This window comes from Channa argus, chromosome 6, assembly GCF_033026475.1.
Source record: "Channa argus isolate prfri chromosome 6, Channa argus male v1.0, whole genome shotgun sequence".
NCBI classification, from domain to species: domain Eukaryota; kingdom Metazoa; phylum Chordata; class Actinopteri; order Anabantiformes; family Channidae; genus Channa; species Channa argus.
The window spans coordinates 10,613,708-10,635,472 of record NC_090202.1 but is presented as its reverse complement, the minus strand read 5'-3'; the positions used below and the strand labels follow the sequence as shown (position 1 = coordinate 10,635,472).

The 21,765-nt window shown below is 39.2% G+C and overlaps 3 protein-coding genes across 6 annotated transcripts in view; 1 reads left to right on the top strand and 2 right to left on the bottom strand.

Moving 5' to 3' along the window:
* The first annotated feature begins 201 nt into the window (after positions 1-201).
* On the top strand, positions 202-1,535 carry med29 (mediator complex subunit 29). The gene is made up of 4 exons (XM_067506735.1): positions 202-393; positions 575-633; positions 777-861; positions 1,048-1,535. Exons 1-4 carry the CDS (start codon positions 235-237, stop codon positions 1,273-1,275), a joined length of 531 nt encoding a protein of 176 aa, XP_067362836.1. The 5' UTR covers positions 202-234; the 3' UTR covers positions 1,276-1,535.
* Positions 1,536-2,896: 1,361 nt separating this feature from the next.
* On the bottom strand, positions 2,897-10,374 carry mlf1 (myeloid leukemia factor 1). Of its 3 annotated transcripts, none has more exons than XM_067506732.1 (8): positions 10,214-10,374; positions 8,879-9,041; positions 5,744-5,788; positions 5,138-5,221; positions 4,893-5,021; positions 4,626-4,785; positions 4,084-4,222; positions 2,897-3,905 (listed from the first exon to the last, which is right to left on the bottom strand). In XM_067506732.1, exons 1-8 carry the CDS (start codon positions 10,258-10,260, stop codon positions 3,845-3,847), a joined length of 828 nt encoding a protein of 275 aa, XP_067362833.1. In that variant the 5' UTR covers positions 10,261-10,374; the 3' UTR covers positions 2,897-3,844. The 3 variants fall into 3 exon arrangements, with proteins under 3 accessions (XP_067362833.1, XP_067362835.1, XP_067362834.1); XM_067506734.1 differs by having other exon boundaries at positions 8,879-9,097; positions 10,214-10,370; XM_067506733.1 differs by lacking the exon at positions 5,744-5,788.
* Positions 10,375-11,304: 930 nt separating this feature from the next.
* Positions 11,305-21,765, bottom strand: part of rsrc1 (arginine/serine-rich coiled-coil 1) — a 118,230-nt gene continuing 107,769 nt past the window's right edge. For both annotated transcript variants that reach the window (XM_067507954.1, XM_067507955.1), the window contains exons 8-10: positions 17,236-17,342; positions 13,895-14,002; positions 11,305-12,075 (exon numbers count right to left, since the gene is read on the bottom strand). In XM_067507954.1, coding sequence (XP_067364055.1) covers positions 11,983-12,075; positions 13,895-14,002; positions 17,236-17,342 — 308 coding nt within the window. In that variant the 3' untranslated portion in view covers positions 11,305-11,982. The remainder of the gene's footprint in view (positions 12,076-13,894; positions 14,003-17,235; positions 17,343-21,765) is intronic.

The window sequence follows — 21,765 nt, the reverse complement described above, 5'->3', positions numbered from 1 at the left end:
GAAATTCAACTTGAACTGTATAATGGCGGACAAGTAAACAGAAATATACAAAGTACATGGTTTACAGATAAATCATATATGCAATTATTTGTTTTAGTATAGGTCCATAGTTTGACTAGTTGCCACATTCTAATTTAAACATTGCGTTTTTCTAGTATAGGTTTTAGTTTGAAAAGTTGCAAATCGGATATTATATTCCTCTTCCGGATTGTCTGGTCCCTGCAGTCGGTCAAGATGGCTTCTCAGCAGCAGGTTGGCGCTCCGATGTCTCAACCTGGATTACCACAGGCTACTTCAATCCAACAACAACAACAGCAATTGAGTCAACAGCAAGATTTTGACCCAGTCCATAGATTTAAAATGCTTATCCCTCAGCTAAAAGAGAGTCTGCAGGTAATTAACTGCCATAACAACACATAAATTGAACGTGCCCATAACATCACACCTCAACTTTAGTCACAATAGCTACATTTGGTTTGGTAACAAGTGCAGGGTTCACATGCTGTAACGTTAACTTTTTTTTTTTTTTACAAATAAATTAACAATCTATACCAATGTGCTTTATATTTTTCAGAATTTGATGAAGATTGCGTCTCTGAATTTGGCTCATAATACATCAATTGACAACGGCATGTAAGTAATGTGAAATATTTCCGTACGCCTTCATGGTTTTAATGTGTTAGTTCTTTTGTCTCTGTTTTCAAAGCATAGATAATACATATGGTCAAACGTTAGAATCTTTAAATAGTCTATGTCTGCCGTTTCTTTTGGTTTAGTAAAAGCAGCGACGCCTCTGTTCAGCGCTTTGATAAAAGCCTAGAGGAGTTTTACGCTCTGTGCGATCAGCTGGAGCTGTGTTTGGTAAGACTCAAACAGTTGTGCTTAGAAATATAATATATTTATCTTAATATTCGAAGTGAATTTTACCCAGTAAAGTTTTTACTGCATGACCTCATGTTTTACCTCATTTTTATCGCCTTTGCTCACCTATAAAAACATGTATTACTGTGTTAATACACAACCTAACATTTTGTCTCCTTTGTGCAGCGACTGGCCTACGAGTGTCTCTCTCAGAGCATCGACAGTGCCAAACACTCACCCAACCTGGTCCCAACAGCCACCAAGCCAGACACAGTGCAGACAGAGTCCATGTCTTATGCCCAGTACCTCGGCATGATTAAGTCTCAGATCTCCTGTGCCAAAGATATCCACAACGCTTTGTTGGAGTGTTCCAAGAAGATTGCAGGAAAGGGACAACCTCAGGGGATCATGTAGATTTGGACTTTTCAAAATTGTCCCCTGCACCTGGTGACTTTTTGTGAAAGAGACTCACTTTACCTTCACATCCAAATTTGCACAGCATATGTCAAGATGCTGTATATTGGTTAACATGGGTTTGTTTAGTTTTTTTTTTTGTAAACTTTGTAAATATCCATGACACAGTCCTGTTTTAAGATGACCAGTAGGTGGTGGCAGAGTTATAACTGCCAGCTACTTTTGTAGTTTATTTGCATTAAATATTAAGTGTTCTGATACTGATGTTTTCTTGAAAGGCCTCAAAATAACATCTTCAATTGATGATGTTATGTTAAAGCATGGTTTAAAAAGGTAAATACCAATTAGTGTACTGACAGCAAAATATAATAATTCTACAGCTTGATTTTGGTTTTACATAAAAGTTGTAAGATTTGTTTAAGGCTTACCATACAATTTAATTTTGCCTTTATATCAGATTGCAGTAAAAACATTATATGAGCCTGGGAAACGTTAATGCCTCAGACTATCAGAACAGGAAAACCTCAGGTCTGCATGCTCTTACCTCTCTATTGTCTGTATGCAAATGCATGCACCTCCTTAGCTGACCTGCTAATATTACAAAATTGGCAACATAAATTGTTTAAGGTTAAATTTAACTCCGTTTTTGTGTGTTTTTTATATTCTGTGGTGTTTTTTGTTTATCTTTTTTTATTACTTCAAATCGAAAATGTTGCATGTGGGAAGGAACTCAAAGGTTCTTTTTGAAGGCTTGAATACTTGGCTAATAAAAATGGGTTCTGATCTGGAAGAAGTAGTAAAAGGGAGACTAATGTATCTTTTCAGTTAAAGCTGTAATGTGCATTGAGCTCTGTTATTTATGGGAAACTATGAAAGACATTTTACTCCCTCCTATTGAAGTGGTAGCATTGATTTCAAAGGGGTAACAGAAGTGTAGCCTGGAAACATCCAGGGAAACATAAATATGGGATTTGTGGAAGTGTAAATATTGTTAGGAAAGTCCTTTTATAAAGATTAATACTTTTACAAGCTCATTAACAGGTTTCAGTCTTTTTTCGTCTATGACAAGTTTAGGAGTAAACTGCTGTGTCACATGACAAATGATAGAGCTTAAGTTGAACCAGCTGATTTTCAACAACTTGAGTAACTGAGAAAGGCTTGTCCCATAACCATAACATAAATCCCACTTCTTATGTTCTCAATTCTTGGACTGAATGAGGATATAACCAAAACTTGGATCCTTGCTGAGTTACAGTATATATTAGTCCATTCCTATAACCTCTCGAAGCTAAGGGGTTAATGAAGGTTCTTGCATGAGCCGATGAGGGGAACCTGGTGGGCTTGCAGCTGTGTAACATCTCAGGCCAATCTGGGTTACTGACAAGTGCCAAGGTCCAAAAATAGTACCCTGGGTCACAAGGCACAAGTGGAGGATCCTTACAATACAGGCTCACACTTTCATAAACCAGACCTACATTAACACAGTTGTTTAAGTTATTCGTCATAGTTAATTTTTTTTTTTTTTGTGTGTGTGTGTGTGTGTGTGTGTGTGTGTGTGTGTGGGGGGGGGTATTAGGATGTACTTGGTACTGGACTGATAAAAAAAAAAAACACATTCATCTTCATATTTACAGATTTTTATTTTCAGACAACAGACTGTCCACAGAGCCCTGTTTTAAGCTTGAAAAAATATACATGCTCAAAATATTGAGAATAATCAAGATGAAGAGGAGTTTATGCAATGCAACAGCTCATCAGATGAAAAACAAGAGAAACCAAAGTAACAATATAAAAAGGGTATTTTTCTTTTTACAAAGATTACAGAAGATAAAATACATATCTAGAACATTGGTTATTAGACCATATAATTACAAAAAGAGAAATGTAGACTTTGTCTAAGTGCATCAGTGGATTTCAAGCTGTCAATAAATCACTACGTTTTGTGTCTTGAGTCATGACAATGTAAGAAACAGAACAAATTCTACTCACATACCGAAAAAATTATAATAACCCTTTTTAGTTTCCTGTATGAAATATTCTATGAGGCACTGACCCAGGATTACAATGATAGTTTTGCATGTTCTACAGCCAGCCAACTTCCTGTAAATCACTTTTCAAAGCATACCACACAACATTTGTTTGTTTTCTACATTTAACTGATTGATTTGCGGTTGATGCGACTACAGGCTAAAAATAAACTTGCAGAGACCTATAAAGATACACTTTCCTATAGTATCTTCTCATCTTAATTGTTTCAAACTCAAGCATAGACTTCTCTAATTTAAAGTATTAAAAGCGAGGTAGGAAGATGGATTTGACCCTTGAACAGCATAAAGATGCACTATAATCGGGCAATCATCTTAAATTGGATTAAATTCTCAGCAAGTCGTTTATCATATTGTGCAATAGGCTTTGGACAATGAGCAATGTATTGTCATATTTTTCCAAATCTGGCCCACTTTGATCTGATTCTGCCTATTGTGTTGATTAAATAATGTGGGGGTGTGGGTAAAAAGCACCGAAGTGTATGATGCTTGAAACTCTTTAATGAGCACATAAACAGATGTTTTTACTGCTTTGTTGAGTCTTTCTTGTTGTGTTTACCCTCAGACTTGCCCTTGGTTTGGTGTCTGTGGAAAATACAATCATACAAAAGTAAGATCAAAAGCTGAATTAACTACAGTATTATAACATACTAAATCTTGTATGTGTATACAATCAGTGTTTCTTTCTCGTTTGTCATTTGACCCTGAAGTGCAGATTCTGGCCTGTCATCAATATCTCAACGTCTGAGCATGTAATACTGACCTACGTGGCTGCTCAGGAGCAGCGAGGGCTGCCCGGTGAACAGCTCGTGGTCGGGATTCCTCCAGACGGGATGTGGGACCAGATGACTGGAAGGTGGACACCTTCTGTTGCCACTCATCATCAAATGATTGTGCTTCAGCTGGGGGTGGAGGATTAGCATCATATTAGACAACATTCTGCCTGTGGACCAATAGCTTAGAAAGACCTACACAGTATTTTGTTTATTAAGGTTGAATAAGGAGCTGCTGAAATTATCAAAAAACTTCAAAGTGTGCAATCTAAACAAACTGACAACAAATAAAGTCAAACATCTAAAAAAGTGCTAAAAGATGTTCTTAAACCCATGATACCATTAACCCTTATTGCTTTTTAAATATTGTGAATCTTGGTACAGATTTTGACTACCAATGTAAAAAAAACTGCAATGATCCTTAATGGAGTTAGATTATTTAATACTGCAACAAATATGTCTGGACCCTCCACATTTAGGGAACAGGTGTGTATAGCTCTTGCAAGACATAATTGGACTTGCTTTAACTTACATTCATCCATATTCTGAAAGTCCTGTTTGAACTCCTTTTCTCCTGTTTTCTTGTTGTATTTCTTCTCAAGAACATGTCCCCTGTCCTGAATGTGGTGACCAATTGACATTTTCTCCAGACCACTCTCAGAGTCCTTAATTGCTCTACGGGTTTCTTTGATCTGGTGATAAAATAATATTAAAGTCGTCAGTTGGTCCATGAAAAACTGTAAATTTTGTAAACCTAAATGCAAATGCTAATATTAACGGCTGCTGATGGGGTACTTACGCCTCCAGGGGCCTGCCGTGTTGATGAAGTTGCCTGGAAAACCTTCGGAGGCTCATTTCCGACCTTTGAATATGTCATGACTGATGAGGAATGGAACGAGTGGGTGTTGTGATCTGTCGACATGTTCTCCTGAAACATACAAAAAAAGCACACAGTTAGGCAAATACACTTTATGTGCTGCAACAATTAGAGAAAGCAGCTAAACAAAAGGAAAATGGGACAAAATGACTGGCGAAGTGACTCACAAAGTTTCGGTGCATTTCATCCATCCTATTTCTCATATTGGTCATTATGTTGTCGACCATGCCAAAAGGGTTGAGCATCATGTCCTGCACAAACACAAAATGACAAGAGTAGTCAGCGGACACTGTCAGCTTATAGACAGCTCCATCATATACAGAAACAAACATGCATGGAGTAGAGCATGCAAAATATGCTATCATCATGTGTATCCAGGACATTCACATTTTATCACTTTATCTTGTGTGATTTTCTGTCACAGTTCTATATTTGAAAATTACATAAAGTAGCTGAATTGGTTGGTTTCTGTAGGGTAATATTAGTGAAACATCCTTGTCTAATTCTGAGCCTTGAAAAACCCTGTTCACCACTCAAATCAGTCATGCACGTCAAAAGAAGATCTCATAAAGCACCATGCATTCCAAGTTGAATTTGCAAACCTCAGCAAGCAACTTACTGGCCATATGATAAGAAATAATCTAATATTGTCAGTGTAAATGAAACACTTTGGCCACTTTTAGTCAATCAGTAAAGGCAAAGCTGGTTATCCTAAGCAGTTGGCCAGTATTGGTTTAAATAGGAAGCCCATAACAACAGAGGACTCTACTGACCGTGCTATCAAAACTGCCAAGGGGCAACATTGACTGGCTGATATCCTGCAGATTTAATTGATATTAGTTTAGCAAGACAGCATAGTATGGTAAATGTACATGAATACAAGGATATAAACATACACACAGGAAAGTTGTACACTTTTTGTTTTGAGATTGTTGCCAGTAAGCTGTAAGCTTCTCTTTCGTCGTCATTAAGGCCTGTACATACAGAGCTCCACATAGATGTAAATAGAATCGTTTCTTGCAATGGGAGGAGCCTGCAGCCTTCAGTCAGACAATGTGTTCTCTGGGCCAACACTGCAGGCGTTTATGACCTTTTCGGCCTAAATAATCATCCCATTGCTGTGTGTGTGTATATGTGTATGCATTTACTGGAGGTGTGATATGCAGGCGTACTGTGCATAATCAGTAGGGTTATGAATGACTTGTGTTCCATGCGTAATTGGGTCACATTGCTAGAGATTAGCAGGGGTTTAACACTGAAACTGAGCTTCATTCTAGAAAGGCTGCAGTGGGCTGGGTGGACCAGCCAGGGCAGGGATCTAACAGGGGGTCGAAAAGTCCAAGGCTGCTCGCTCAGCTCTTTTCAAATGTCAAGCTGATGTAAAATGTTCCCCCTACCAATATCTATGAAGCCTCGTGGCCAATTTTATCCCGGACTGGCATCTATGAACTAATAAATGCCAGTTACATATCTGGCAGCATTATATTTAGACTAGGGTCGAGCAAAGGGGAGACTGAGGGTGCAAAACAAGGAACAGTGAGTAACACATTATTCTAGGCTTTCTGGACTACTGAAGATTGACATTCTGATTTTTTTTCCCTCTCTTTCTCAACCTGATATTAGACCTGCCACTAAGCCCACTGAGGCACGCTGCTCCTGCTCCTTGGAGAGAGATCAGTTTACACCATAGGGGACATGTATTGTAGATATGATTCATACTTAAAAGGAAAACTGAGGTTGTGCTGCAAATGCATACTGTAGCCAGTTTGTGGAGCACCTGTTAAATCTGCACTCCTAAAAGCAAAGACCACAGAGATAATAAGGCATTAAATCTGATGGTGGTGACTAATAGTAGTGTAAGTGCAGTAGTAAACTTTACACCTCATTTTTCCTGTGGGTCAGAATGGTAGTGAAATCTTAAAAGCTTTAAAAAGGCTGCATAAATCCACAACAAAGGAGATATTAGCTCTACCTATTCTAGTTACGACTGTTTCCCAGCCTTAGGGCCACCAACTGCTTGACTGTCACTCAACAGTGCCTTAATAAACAAGTGTCCAGATGAATGCATGCTTTAAAAGGTGACCTGAACCAGGTATTGGATATTGGCAAGAAAATGGGAAATGTGAGAACTTAAAGCAGGCTTGGAAGGGAAGATGGGGCCTGTTTTCCCACTGGGACTGTAACGCTTAGGAAGCTAATACTAGAAGCACTAGCTATCTAGCATTATGTGGGAAGTATGTGTGTGCATTTCCAAGTTGATGCATGAGCATGCCAGCATAATGTCCTGTGGCTGTGTGTAATTGTGCTTGTGAGCATGTTTTAATTCTGTGTGGGTTTACATATGTATTTGAGTGCACACATTTGTGCCTGTGATACTGGAGAGCAGTACGAGAGTGAAATGTCTCTCATCTAACAGCTAATGCACCAGCACTGCCAGGATACATTCTGCCAAGCAGATGGACTAACAGAGCAACAACGAGAAAACAGTGTCCATGACGTCTATACAAATGTCTTTGTAAAGCCCACAACACAGTTGCAGAGCATCAGCCCTCTGACTACTGCTCGGCACCACAAGACTGACCCTTTTTTTCAGATAAATGTGTGTGAGCATTAGAGTTATGTGCTAAAAGCAGTGGAGCTCCATGGTGATTCAATTAGTCTTAATGCAACGCATTTTATCATACAGACTGTTAGTGGGCTTTTGATTGATTAAAAAAACTAAATCCATCCATTACCCTATCCTGTTCAGGGTCGCGGGGGTGGGTGGAGCCTATCCCCAGCTATCATTGGGTGAGAAGCGCCAGTCTACAAAACCTGATCATTGTTTATATTATTCTACTAATAAGGAAAACCTTCTTGCATAATTTCATCTTTCTTGAATTCCTTGTACTGTAATATCCCAAAATCTCAAAACAGTCAATAATTACGTCTGTGGACCAAGATGCTGCATTTTCATACTCATTAGTACACAATATAGTGTCAAAACACATTCTTATTCCTACTTTTTTAGTAAATAATTTGGTTGGAAAGCATTTTACACTGGATTTCCATTTCACCCACTTTCTCTGAGGTCATTAGTTTAGTACTCATAGCCCTATTCAGTGGGTAGTTAGTGCTATAATGCTAATAAGAGAAACAGATTGCTGCCTATTGAAGCTAGGCGTCTGATGAAAGTAATTATCAAGGATAAAAATACAAGCTCCCATGTGGTAGTGGGATTAAAGCAGGTGACAGAGGCAAAGTTTGACTTAGCAGAGATAGATAAGCAGCTGAGGGGTGATGTGGGAAAGGTTAACGGGTGCAATATGGCAGATGAAAACGATCCCCTGCCCATCTGCTTGTCTTTTCTTTAGAAGCCTGCACAAATTATGTCAGAATGGTACCTTGACAACACATTGCAACAAAGGATATGAATTACAAGAGTTGTGGGGAAGCCAAGCCGATCAATAACTTATTCGAGGATAAACGAAATTTTAAGTCAAAATGACAACTAGGCTAGGCTATCAAAATAAAAGTGTCATTTTCCACAGCTGCTCTTCTCAGCAGAATTCTCTGCGTTCCAAGCAGTGAGCTTTAGTAAGTGTATTTCCAAGAAAGCAGTGTCAGTAGAACAATGCACTATAAATAGGGATCCTGAGGACTCGATATAACGGTCCACAGAGGCCATGGGGGTTGCCCTTCCACTAAACCAGAAACTCACATCCCCATACCATAATAAGTGGTGCTCCAGTTAAGCTGTCATTGGCCAGATTCCACTATAACCTTAGTGAACTCAGCACTTCCTCCAAACATGGATCTTCTACAATAATAAGCTCATGAAAAGTGGACAGAGAGGGTCATAAGGCCTAACAACATGAACAAACTGCTGATGAAAGGGCTTTATCCCACATAGGTCAAAATGTTCTCACCCTATGTTCGTTTCTCAGTGCGAGTGATGAGTTAGGATGTTGTGTCATGGCTCGACCACGGTTTCTCCCATCCATTGTACTCGGCATTGAGGGCCCGCCAAATGGCTCTGAGAAGCTGCGCATCATCTGCCTCATATGCTCCCTGTGAGCACGGAAAGGATCCCTATAGGAGAGGATGCGGAAGGACTTCTAAGCAATTCTGCAAGATGATGCTGAGGACTGTGCACGTCCCAAGAGATAAAAAAAAAGTATGAAAATAACTTTACACTTTGTATTTAAGAATGACTATGACCATCTTAGACCTATTTAAAGATCCTGAACACAGCACAAAGAATAAAGTAAGCCCACCATACCTGCTTTAAAAACTGTTTATCTACTGAGAATGTTTATCTACTGTGAATGTGAATGCCAAATGTTTGCCGCCTAACTACTTTGGCATACTTTCAGCTAGAAACACTGTTCAAACCTCAAAACATTTAGCTTATAAATAATATGCATCATTGTTTGTATATGGCTTTTTGTTATCTTTTATACGTTGTAAATTATGACGTCATCGACGACGCCATCAATTACAGCACATAATTGCCTTTTAAGTTTTTAAGGCTAACTGGCTTTAAAGTGTGCCTATCCAGTACGTAAGGGAGCGACTTTTCGGTTTCGGCTTTGCTTGGAAAAAGCTTCGAGCGCAGAATTATCACAGTGCATTATCTCTTTGTTTATTTTAGATTTTACCATGTGTGGTCACCTAACATTTTAGTAGCCTAAAATAAAACAACGTAGTGACAATATTGCTTGTTTGTACCGTAATTGCTTTGGATACAATCGTCTGCCAAATAATCTAATGTAAATCTTTTAATATATTTATTTACACATAGACTATTTGTTGTATGTATATTAACACGCGTTTTATATAACGTTAGTTTATTAAAAACAATCTGTAGCTGTCCTTACCGCAGCGGGTTACAAAAGTAACAGTGTCAATAATCCGACATTCAAATCGTTAAAATGTAGTTCATGTCATAACAATTACGATGAAATGTAGCGATGACAGTTTATGATGACGTCATTTAAAATTACTCGCTAAATGCAGACTGATAGCAACATAACAGAGCCCAGGAAAAACAACTGACAAGCTGTTCGCCTTAAGATATTAAATTGCATTATATTGTTTTAAAAGGCAAATTAAGAGGGATGGACTTTTAAGATTTTTTTATTTTTACTCCCACAAAAAACTGTTTCTGCTCTTAATTTAAGTGATGCATTAGGAGAACAAACTCCAGTTAGAACCCCAAACACATTATGAACACGTTACATTATACATTTCAACCAACTCACGAGAAGAAGGGATCCTCGTCAATGTCCCCGAGAATGCGGTTGAACATTTCCACGGGCTCAGAAGTTGTAAAGTGTGATGACGTTTGTTTGTTTTTTTTAAGATTAGGGTTTTAGAGTAAGAACACTAGGCTGCACTGCTCAGCCTGGATCCTGTAACTAAGAGCAAGGTGGCGGTGAATTTGCGTTAGAAACGTTGACACCACCCACGTGGTACGAATCCGGCAGTCGGATTGGCTGGTTATTCGGAGCTAGGACAGATTCTGTCCAAGGGACAACTATGTTATGGGTAGTAACCATGGCAACGTTAATCTGGAAATTTCTCGCAAAATTCAAATTTTATTTTTCTTTCGTCACAAAATAGCGGTTAGCTTTTCTAACACATACATTTCACTCACCCACCAAGGTTTAATTTGTGTGCTTCACGTAAATATGTTGTATATTTATATTTATTATTTAATTACAACATTGACTACTTGAGTAGGGGAGTGACAGCGATGACCCAGACTCTGTATAGATTTACCACCTGACTGCTCTACAAATAGGCCCGAGTGTGGACTTTACAATGTCTTAAATACCCGCTCAAAGCAGCAACACAACATTGAATAAAACAACTTCATTCTGTGAACACCCCACTATATTTATTTAAAAGAGGAGCAGAGTTCAGAGCAGGTCAGAGGTGGTTTAGTCCAGTAATCCTGAATGAGACGATGGAGATAAGGTTACTTTAGGGTGAGTCAGGCAACTGTATGGTAGGGTGAATCATTTTTTATTATCTATCATAGACAGACTGCTGCTACCTATCTTTAAAAATATTAACGAGTGTCACATCATTCAATCCCACAGGCTTTGTGCAGAATTCCGTATGTCCTGTTGACCAGGAGATTCAGTGGGTTGTTAATTCACAGCATGGCCAGTGGTTTGATTCCCAGTTCCTCCAGTCCACATCTGGAAGTGTCCTTAAGGAAATACCAAATCTTCGTGTGAATTCCTCACTTGTAAGATGCTATGGATAACAGTGTTTGCAAAATGTAAATGTAAACAAATATGAAAATTTCACCCAGAAAACCACAAGACCTGTTTCATTCACAAACCTGTGTTAGCAATCTTTATTTGGACAAATTATTACAAACGACAAAATGTATAAAATGCTACATCAACATGTCAAAACAGATCAACTCATATAGGGTGTAAGATCACACTGCATTAGCCAAAAAACCAGGCAGAGCCAACACTCCACTGGGTGACATATTTCTTCATTTCAAAACTGGTGACCTTCGTAACATATGCTCCCATTCAGTATTTTCTTGTATTGTGGCAAGTGAACTGCGCATTAGTGACATTTAAGATGGAAATACGGAAACTTTGAAGTGCGTGGACAATATTTACAGCTGTCTTGGTTTTTGGAATGCAGAAACATGTCGCTGAATGGAGTGGTGTATCTGGCTTATGTGTTTTTAATACTTTTTGGACTACAATGGATGTAGTTTCTGAGTCCAGGTTGCAGACTGAAAATTGACCAAATATGAAGAGAGAAAATTCAGTGTAGGCTTTAACATCTTTATGGTGATTGTGGACAATGTGATTAATTTGGAAAATTACCTAAGTTGTCCTTCAATAAAATAATTCATACATCATGACCAAAAATGCTATTTTACTCAACTGACAAGCTTTTACGACAGGCAAAAGAAGTTGGTGGTAGGAAGTCACATTATGATGTACTTAAACAAGAACAGGACAGGACAGGAGGGATCTTCCAGTTTCTTGGTGTTTTAAGTCACAGGACTTCCCATGAGCCTTTCTTGCCGCAGCAAGACCAGCCTGTTAAGCCACAGCTCCTCTGCCTTCTCTTTGTCCATGAACAACTGCAGGATGGTGCAGAAGGGACACGTTAATAAGCATATAGACAAAAACACAGAAAGGCAGAGCCAACAGGACTAAATAGAAAGCCAGTAAGCACAGTGCCCGTGCACTTTAATTGTAGCATACTACTCCACTTCAGGCCCCTGGATTCAAAATCTCTTGCTTACTCATTAAAGCTGCATTGGGATAGACAGAAAGACAATATTGAATATTCTAATAATTCTATTCTTAATGATGCATATATAATATAACTGTTTATGAAATTCTACTGTCAAATTGAATAAAGGTACACACAAACATGTATAGACACCATATATGTATCCTCAAATTTTCTACATGGAGACCGCTCCATAAAAAAAAAGTCATTAGAGCACCAGTAGTGGAAGTTGGTGTCTGAAAGGATTATTCTATTTGTCTTTTGAATAAACTAGAGCAGTGTAGGCTCCTCTTTCCACAGCCTAATCTTGCACTTAAACCGTTACCAACTCCTATTTACAGGGACGTAATTGTGTTATGGCCATGTTTTTCTTTAGTCCCAAAATCTTTAGCAATGAATGTGACAGAGCTAAATAAGCTGTAAGTTCATTAGCTTGACACAGTGTTGTGTCTGTGTATTGGGACTCAAGAGACCTAAGTGTGGACCACTGTGTGCCCCACAGTGATGAGGCTGTACTGCTAGAGGGAGGAGATATTTTTACATGTTTTATTAAGCTATGCCCGCAATATGGACTTTAAAGGCCTAGGAAAAACCTACACGTGTGAATTCTATTCTTTGCAGTGCATTACCAATAATATTGATTGTAGAGGGGCTATAAAACTGCTGCTGCAAGAGTCTGATGAATGAAGGCATCTGTTTATTAGCAAATAACATGAGTGAGAAGCAGGGCACTGAGACACACAGGGAAACTGGGAGATCATATCTCCATTCACTGTATGTGTCTATGTGAGAGATAATGTTGACATGCTGACTATGTGTACATACTATACATCTATGTGACGATATGTGTATTATTATGCAGATTGCAGAACGACCCCAGCCACGTCAATCCTTCATTCCTAACCAATTCCGCTTACAGCTGCACTGCATGTTATCTGTGTGTTACATTCAACACAAGTGAGTTCTTGTCTGTCGGCCTTGCACTGGTGTCACGGTGCTAATGAGGCTGTGTGTGTGGGATGACAGTATCTGGGCTGGGCTAATGGGACTCATCTGTTCTAATTGGAAGGGGAGCTGGAGATGAAGCTGGGGCTGAGGCCCGCCTGGGGCATATTGCTGCCATACATCAGCCTGTCTGAGGTTGTGCATGTGTGTGTGTTTGAGCTGGGGGGCGGTGAGTGTATATATAAGAGAGTGTGTGTGAATGTGAGAGGGTTATCTGCATACGTCAGGACATAACTTAGTTTCCCCAGAGGAGATAGATGACTGGGAAGCCCCAGGGAGCGTTATTGGAGTTTAAAGTTTTCCTTCTCGTTTTTCATCATTGGTCCGCAGGCAGGGAGGAGGTGATTTCAGTAGGATAGAAACTGCTCTACTCCAGCATCCCAATGAACAGTATCAGAATATAAAGGAGTAGTATAAATAATGGTGGTAGTGGTGTTAGTGGGAGCAACAGTATTTTTAAAAGAAATAGTTTACAGTGTTTGTCAACCAATCACTAAAGGCAGCCACCATACTCATAAAAATGTGGTAGCAAAAGATATGAACTTGCTTGTAAAGTGCTCATTGGGTGAGACAGAGTAAAAAAGTTTGACATCTTGTGATATTAAAGCAAATAGAAAAGTCTAAACTCATCACTGGGGATGTTTGCAGTGAGAACTTACGCTGGGATGGGCTAGTGTGTCCGTGTCATTGTAGACTATGGATGTGGGAAAAGCGATGTCCTGTAAATCTGCCCTCTCAGACTCTTGCTTCACCTCAGCTGGCTCAGTCTGTACTTAAAGAAATAGACAAACATATACCAATAGGCATTTTTGGATATCTGAGTACTATGCATAAACATTATTACATATAAGCAGACAAATAAAGAAAATTTAAAAAAGAAATAAATAAAACACTAAAGATTATATTAGTCATACCAGTAGTAAGATCAGCATAACAATTTTTATGGTGTATCCAGAAAGTATTCATAGCCCTATTTTAAAATGGATTTCAAATTCATGATTTTCCTCATAATTCTACAAACAATACACCATGATGACAAGGTGAAAGAAGTTTGTTTGACATCTTTGCAAATTTATTAAAAATAAAAAATGAAAAAAATCACATGTGGTTAAGTATTCATGGCCCTGAAAATTAAGCTCTGGTGCATCCTGTTTCCACTGATCATCCTTGAGATGTTTCTACATGTGTACATACTATACATCTACATCTTGATTCGTCCACCTGCGGGAAATTCAGATGATTGGACATTATTTTGAAAAGCATACACCTGTCTACATAAGGTCCCACAGTAAACATGAAGTTCAAGGAATTCTCCGCAGACCTCCGAGACAGGATTGTATTGAGACACAGATCTGGGGAAGGGTACAGAAAAATTTCTGCACCATCGAAAGTCCCAATGAGGACAGTGGCCTCCATCATCCGTAAATGGAAGAAGTTTGGAACCACTAGGACTCTTCCTAGCGCAAGGCTGCCATCCAAACTGAGTAATTTAGAGAGAGAAGGGCCTTAGTCAGGGAGATGACCAAGAACCTGATGGTCGCTCTGAAAGAGCTCAGTGTTTCTCTGTGGAGAGAGGAGAACCTTCTAGAAGAACCACCATTTCTGCAACACTCCACCAAGAGAGTGGTAGAGTGGTCAGACGGAAACCACTCCGCAGTAAAAGGTACATGACAGCCCACCTGAAGGACTCTGACCATGAGAAACACAATTCTCTGGTTTGATGAAACAAAGATTGAGCTCTTTGGCCTGAATGCCAAGTGTCATGTCTGGAGGAAACCAGGCACCGCTCACCACCTGGCCAATACCATCCCTACAGTAAAGCATGGTGGTGGCAGCATCATGCAGTGGGGATGTTTTTGTCCCAAAATGCAAAAAGAAATGCAGGCATGACAGCAAAACATTTAAACAAACTGCCACAAGCTCCAGAAAGAGCTGAGAGATTAAAATCTTTTAAGGACATTTTTCTTTTCCAAACTGTGTCTGCATGTGTATTGAATAAGTTGTTAAACTGTTGGTAGAAAACACACAAACTTTCTAGGTTTGTCTTCACTAACTGCAAACCCTGTACAACACACTACAAAGACGAGTAGACATAAACTATGTGCAATTGGTATGTACCATGTAGTAAGGAATTGAAACTTAAAATGCAGTGAATCATTTGTCCAGCAGATGGGAGTGAAAGAATGGTCTATGTAGTAGACCTGGGGAGAACAGAGTATTGATAGCAATTGTGAACTGTATTGTTGAATCTCAGTTGATTCATATGTGGCAGTGAAAAAAGTTGAGGGTATTACCAATGTTTTTTATTTCTGCTGTAAGTGAGATGTGTTGTGCTGTGAACCAGCAGCACAAAGTGACAGCTCTGGCTTCAGATTCCTTACATGCATTGGGTTATTTTTATGTGGGGATTACTGAAACTAAAGTTGACAAATATTCAAATGCCTAAAAACGTAGCTCTGTGACAGGTTAGCTTATCTACAATTTGTCATAGTCACGGTGATGCCAATATTTCTGAAAGGGAGCTTTCATTAAGGACGAAGGCTCTGTCCCCCTTGTGTTGCCATCTGTAAAGTTTAAGCTGATATAAGTTAATACATCGTTCTCTACACCTGAGGTTTTTAATAAGCACCATATCTGGACGGATGGCCTGTTCTCCTTGATGTATCTGACTAACATATCAAAATAGGTACTTTGCCAAGTCCATTCATGTTTCAAACACTTAAACGAGCCCCAGAGCAAATGTTTAAACAGTTGTAAAGATGTTTTTAAAATTAATTTGGCAGGATAAGAAAAGTGAGTGAAATAAAAAACATGCTAGCTAATGGTGATGTGCCAAATGCCAGACAGTACAACTGGTCACAATAATTCTTTGAAATTACTTATACGTTTGTAATGAATACAGCTCGCTTAAAATAGAAACAAATACTGTAATGTAGCAGATGTTCAATTCATTAACAGTTGTTTAACACAGCAAAAGATGTATCAACAATAAAACTAAATACAACTATTCTCAAACAATAACATGTTCAAAAAGACATATTCTGTGATTATAGTTCAAATTTGTTTAAAAAGGTTAATTAAATTTTTAGTTTTTTGGAAACATTAACTAAAGATATGTTTTAAGAAGTAACCAAAGTTTAATGGTTTAATTATTGTCTTTGCTTATAAGTGGTAAAGCAAAAAGAGAAAGGCTATAAAATATCCTCAACTGAGGAAGATGAATCATCTTGATATCTTTATATATGACAAATGATGTAAAAGATTTTCAAGCAATTAACCTGAAAACCATTAAAGAGCTTTTATAAAAAAATTATGTAAACTATGTTATGTAAAAAATTGTGTTTTATTAAAGTCATTGTAAACTAAAAACTACAGCAACGCATTAAAGCACGAGAGAATTGTGTCACTCTTCTGAAATCATGTTGTTTTTATAATAACATAATTATAATAATTAATTTTGATAAAGGATAATAAATGGGTGAAGCCAGGACTGACTGGTGGCATAGTCCACTTCGAAATGCAGACACAGAGGTGTTGACCTTTGTCATACTCATGACAATGTGTCCAAAAATTTTGTGTATCTTCGCTGTCATTCGTTGTCACCTACATCTTTTCAAAACAGCCACGAGCCCCAACAAATCTGATTCCTGCTTCTTTAGAGAGAGATACATTTCAATACTGACTTCTGTGTTTTTATGCATCTACACAACCATAGGGGGACAAGAGAGAGGGAGAAAGAGAGAGGGAGGCAGAGGATGGCTGTTGCCTGCTGTGGCTTTTATGTGGGTGCTGCCGCTATAGAGACGGCAAACAGTAGAGCGCCTGATGAAACCGTCTCAGGTTGGAACAAGCAGTGCTGAATGGGAATGTTTGATTTGGTCAGGGTTGTCTCTGGACAGACAGGCCAGCACTGCAGAGAGGGAAATTCAATAAGAGACAGACTGAAAAGATAGAGACAGTGGAGAGGGGCAGGGAAAAAAAAAAGAGAGACAGAACGCACCTTTATATCATCCCTGGATGATTTGAAAGCCTGAGGAACAAAGGAATCACTCTCGATGGCCTCAATATCCTTTATCCTTCGCACTTGTTCCTCCAGAGAAGTTCCCTCTGAAACATGTTAGACAAAAGAGAAACTATGAACAAAAGCAAAGACACATCCACACACATGTGCACAGACATGGAGAGGGCCAGCTTTCCCTTAACATGAGCTGAAAGGGACCAGATTTCATTTAGACTGGACCTAGTTGATTGTGTGTTATCTCTCGCTATAATGCTCTTTGACATATACAATATAAAATATATGATATTCCTCTATTGTAATCTTGGCCTCCATGAAAAAGATCCTTGCTTGGCCAAGGGCATAGCTTAGATATAAAAAGCAGGTTAAAAAAATAACCAGATAATAGCCAGTCAGTGAATTGCACTCAGATAATGCATTCTAAAATAATCAAAAATATGAACGCAAACTCACTCCAATGGAATTTCATTATGGAGACTAAATGTGATTTGGTTTCATACAGTTTTCATGTTTCAGATTGTATTTTGCTCTGGTTTGTCCAATCAAACAAAAAGACAGAAAGGGTTTCCAGTAAATTACTTTTGGATATAAACACATCAGGATTCTGCATATCAGATGATAAATCATTTGAAGAACTCAAGAGCAGTCTTCATAGCGTAGGAGGGCAAAAATAGGTGTACCAGAAAAGTTAGCAAGAGTGAAAAAAAAGGCAGACTGAATGCTCCCATTATTCTCTGGCTGTCAATCTTTCCACTGATCAGTCAATATTCATCCCTCTCTCCCCCATCCGTCCGTCCTCTCCTGCACTCTCCCATCTCCCTATCTGTCAATCCAGCAGACATCCATGTTTCTCTGCTTCACTGATGTAGGCTGTGTCATAAAAACAAGTACACAAATAGGAACACACACACACACACACACACACACACACACACACACACACACACACACACACACTTCAGCATACAAGTACTCCCACATGTAAATGTGTGTTTGCAAACTCACATACTTCGCACTTACATTCATAGCTAGGATAAATCTAATCATGCACTATACTTTAGTGCATACACACACGCACATAGTGTGCAATTGGAGCTAATAGCGGGAATTAATTCAATCCATTAGCAGCTACAGAAAGGGTGTCACAACAGATCTTCATGGCTCTGGTGTTTAATGAATAAATGAATATTTGTTTCAGCTTTCATAGCAAAGCATCACATGCTATCTCTCTCTTTTACACACACACACACACACACACACACACACACACACACACAAACCCTATTACAGTTCATAATAGTACTCAAACAAACTCTGTTTTGATGTAAATGCTCTGCAGAATTGGACAACTGAGTGACAAGTGGAATTAAGCCTTGCTATATGACAGACTATCAGCTTGTCATCCTGTGCGGGAAGATGTAAGCAGAGATGCATTGCACAGCAGCTCCAAGAATAGTCATTACCTTGACTTGGCTGCTAGATGAAGTCTTAACACTGGCCCAATATCCTCCTGAAGACTGTGGCCTGTCCTTCACACCACTATCACCACCACACACTGCACGGCTGCATGTGTCCTAATGCTATGACTGGCCAATGATTAATTCAGCAATTAATTTACTCTTTCAATTATTCCTTCTCTGCTGTGCTTTGAGCATGGACACCGTACATAAAGAACTACCACACAAACCAACACATCGACATTTATCTACACATATGCCACCCCCCCACCCAAAAAATAATATCTCCTCACATCTCCTTGGCAGAACCGTCTGTTGCTAGGTTGTCTGTGGATGCTGCAGGAATCCATTAAGGCGTCAGACTTTTTGACAAACACATTATTGGTAGATAAAATGACTTCCATATGCTGTTTGTCAGATGTCAGCAGGAAAAGATATGTATTTCACCAGAAAATCAAAAATAATGGACTTTGAGTGCGGGCCTAGCAAGCTCAGAAGCAAACAAAAATCAATACTGTAGCTGGGCGAGGGCACGCTACAGAACAGAGAGGTCAAAGTTGATATTTAATATTGACACCGCATCTGGCAAATTAATTTAACATGTCGACTCAATTGTCACCGCATTAAGGACAGCTTCTGCCAGTGATGAGAGGAGAATAAAGTGAAAGTAGAAAGTAATGAGAAAGGGAAAAAAAGAAAAAGTAAAATTAGACAATTAAATATACAGTATGTATAGCTTCAATTTTGGTCAATTATACCTCTCTTTATGTCTATATCTCTGGAAAAAAAGCTTTTCAAGCATGACAGCATTCCAGGAAAAAGGATCAGACTCAATCAATAAACTTTTATCTTGTATCTACAGATTAGAATAATGGACAGTGTCCAAGCAATGTATCTTATTGTGAGTATGCTGAGTATGTGCATGCTACACCTCTCCATGTGTGCGCACATGTATAAAAGAGAGAGTCAAAAAACTCACTTGCTTTCCACTTATTGAAATTAGTTGGACAGACAAGCGCCTCAGATGAGTGGCTCAGGATCAATAGGCTATTGTATTCTCTAAATAGCTGTTTGTCCACTTCATTGATTAAGACCAGAAGACAGGGAGAGAAAATCAAACCAGCCAATGAAAACAGATTTCAGCTCATCTTCAGCCTTGGAAATTAGAGCATTGTGCAGCAGCTATTCTTTGCAACCAGAAGAGGGAGCTGTTCAACAACACATGTCTAAATAGGTGCAGAGGCCTCCGGCTACAGCAGCATTGTCTTTGTAAACTTGACTTTGGTCTACAGTTTGTCAATCAAGAGCAGCCGAGCTGAATATATTGCTGCTGCTGATTAATTCCAGTAATTGAGTGCACTAGCGTGCCAACTAAATTACCGCAGCCCTTCTTGTTGTTGTGTGGAGAAAAATAAATAAAAGGAAAACTAACTGCTTGTTTTATTGAGGTCTTGCAAATTGCGGCAAATCTTTGACAGTGTTTTGGAATTATATTGCAAACACAGAGCTGAAAGGCATTTAATGAATGTATTGAAAATGAGTACGCCATTGGAAAAGAGGGCTAACTTTCTTGCCTGTGATGCTATATTTATAGAGGCATTGTGAGACTTTAACAAACTACAAGAAATAGAATTGGGCTTCATTATGGTGCCTCCCATTTTAATTTGGTCAGGTTAATCAAATAATATGCTTTTTCAATTTGTCAAAGAATATGATTAAATTTCATAGATTCAAGATTTGTTTATCTATGCATTTACCAAAGGAAACCCCTGACACACAGTCCACTGCAAATTAACATGACACAAACCCAAATTCTTAAAATACGTGAAGATAAGCATTTCTCCTCTAAATGTGGATACTCACATACAACAACATTCTCTTGGTTTCCCAGGTTTCAGCAATGTGAACCCCTCCTCACTCCCCCCCCCCTCTCTTCATGCACCGCAGTAAAGACGTGTAATTCAATGCTCAATTTAGGCCCGTCTCAGTGGAGATTTTTTTGCCTGCTAATTGATAGAAATTAAGCCATTAATCAAGCCACTAGCCATCATTCAACCCAGGGAAGATGAATACAAACTTTCATAATAACCACCTTCCCCATTTTAGCCCTCATTAGCATTAATTTTTAATGTAATTATGCTATTCTTTTACACTGAGCTCATAAATTACTGCTCTTTTGTTGCTGGCTGGCCTTGTAAAATCCAAAGTAATGCTTTGTAGTCTGATCTTTAAGGCAATTACTGGCTTCTTCACTCTTTTATCTCCCTGCATTTCCAATAACCTGCTCTCTAATGATTTATCTCCGCTGTACCCCCTCCTCCCCCCTTCCCAATCCCCTTCCCTGCTCTTCCTCGCACTGCACCAGCGGCCAACTGCCCCGCTGCCAGCCTCCGCCTCCAATCCCCCATCCGCCCACATTCTCCCCATCTCTGTACAACAGCCCCAGATCCATAAGGGATGCACACAAACACATGCACAGAAGCCTCCACAAACTTAACTGCATTAAAACATGTGTATGAGTTTATTCAGTGTTTGTTTGTGTGTGTGTGTGTATGCGTGCCTGTAGTAACTTGTTTAGTATCTCCTTTAGTCATTTTTCAACTCGCCCTTCATTAGCGAATATCCAGCTCCAGCAATGGCGACAACACCTGGGGAATGCCAAGGTAAGAGACTGGCGCTCCATCTCACTCTTTCTCTTGGCTGGTCTCCTGTGGGTCTTACCTGTAGGCTAGCTGCTCTTGTTTATGTAACCCCTGAGATGGGTAAACACACACACATTCACGCACGCACGCTCACACTCGCAGAGCTTGGCATCAAACAGCTGAGTTAAGCTTAGTAGGGCTGTGTGCTAGGAGCGATAGAGGGGCTCCGGTCTGGCCACAGCATACTGGCTGCATCAAAGTCTTTACTGTATGATTCTCCCGGCCCAAACATCAGGCTGCTCCAACGCATGCCGGGGAATTAAAGTGAACAACAACAAGAAAAAAATTAACAATTGGTTACTTATTAAAATCTGACTGATGAGATTTCATTATCAGCACCAAATAACTCTCTG

Excerpts from the sequence above, each read along its gene's own strand:
- med29 (XM_067506735.1), top strand. The coding sequence starts at position 235 with ATGGCTTCTCAGCAGCAGGTTGGCGCTCCGATGTCTCAACCTGGATTA. Across the intron at positions 394-574 it reads AGCTAAAAGAGAGTCTGCAG|AATTTGATGAAGATTGCGTC; the intron begins GTAATTAACTGC and ends TATATTTTTCAG. Across the intron at positions 634-776 it reads ACATCAATTGACAACGGCAT|TAAAAGCAGCGACGCCTCTG; the intron begins GTAAGTAATGTG and ends CTTTTGGTTTAG.
- mlf1 (XM_067506732.1), bottom strand. The coding sequence starts at position 10,260 with ATGTTCAACCGCATTCTCGGGGACATTGACGAGGATCCCTTCTTCTC. Across the intron at positions 5,022-5,137 it reads ATGAAATGCACCGAAACTTT|GAGAACATGTCGACAGATCA; the intron begins GTGAGTCACTTC and ends TGTATGTTTCAG. Across the intron at positions 4,786-4,892 it reads CACGGCAGGCCCCTGGAGGC|ATCAAAGAAACCCGTAGAGC; the intron begins GTAAGTACCCCA and ends TTTTATCACCAG.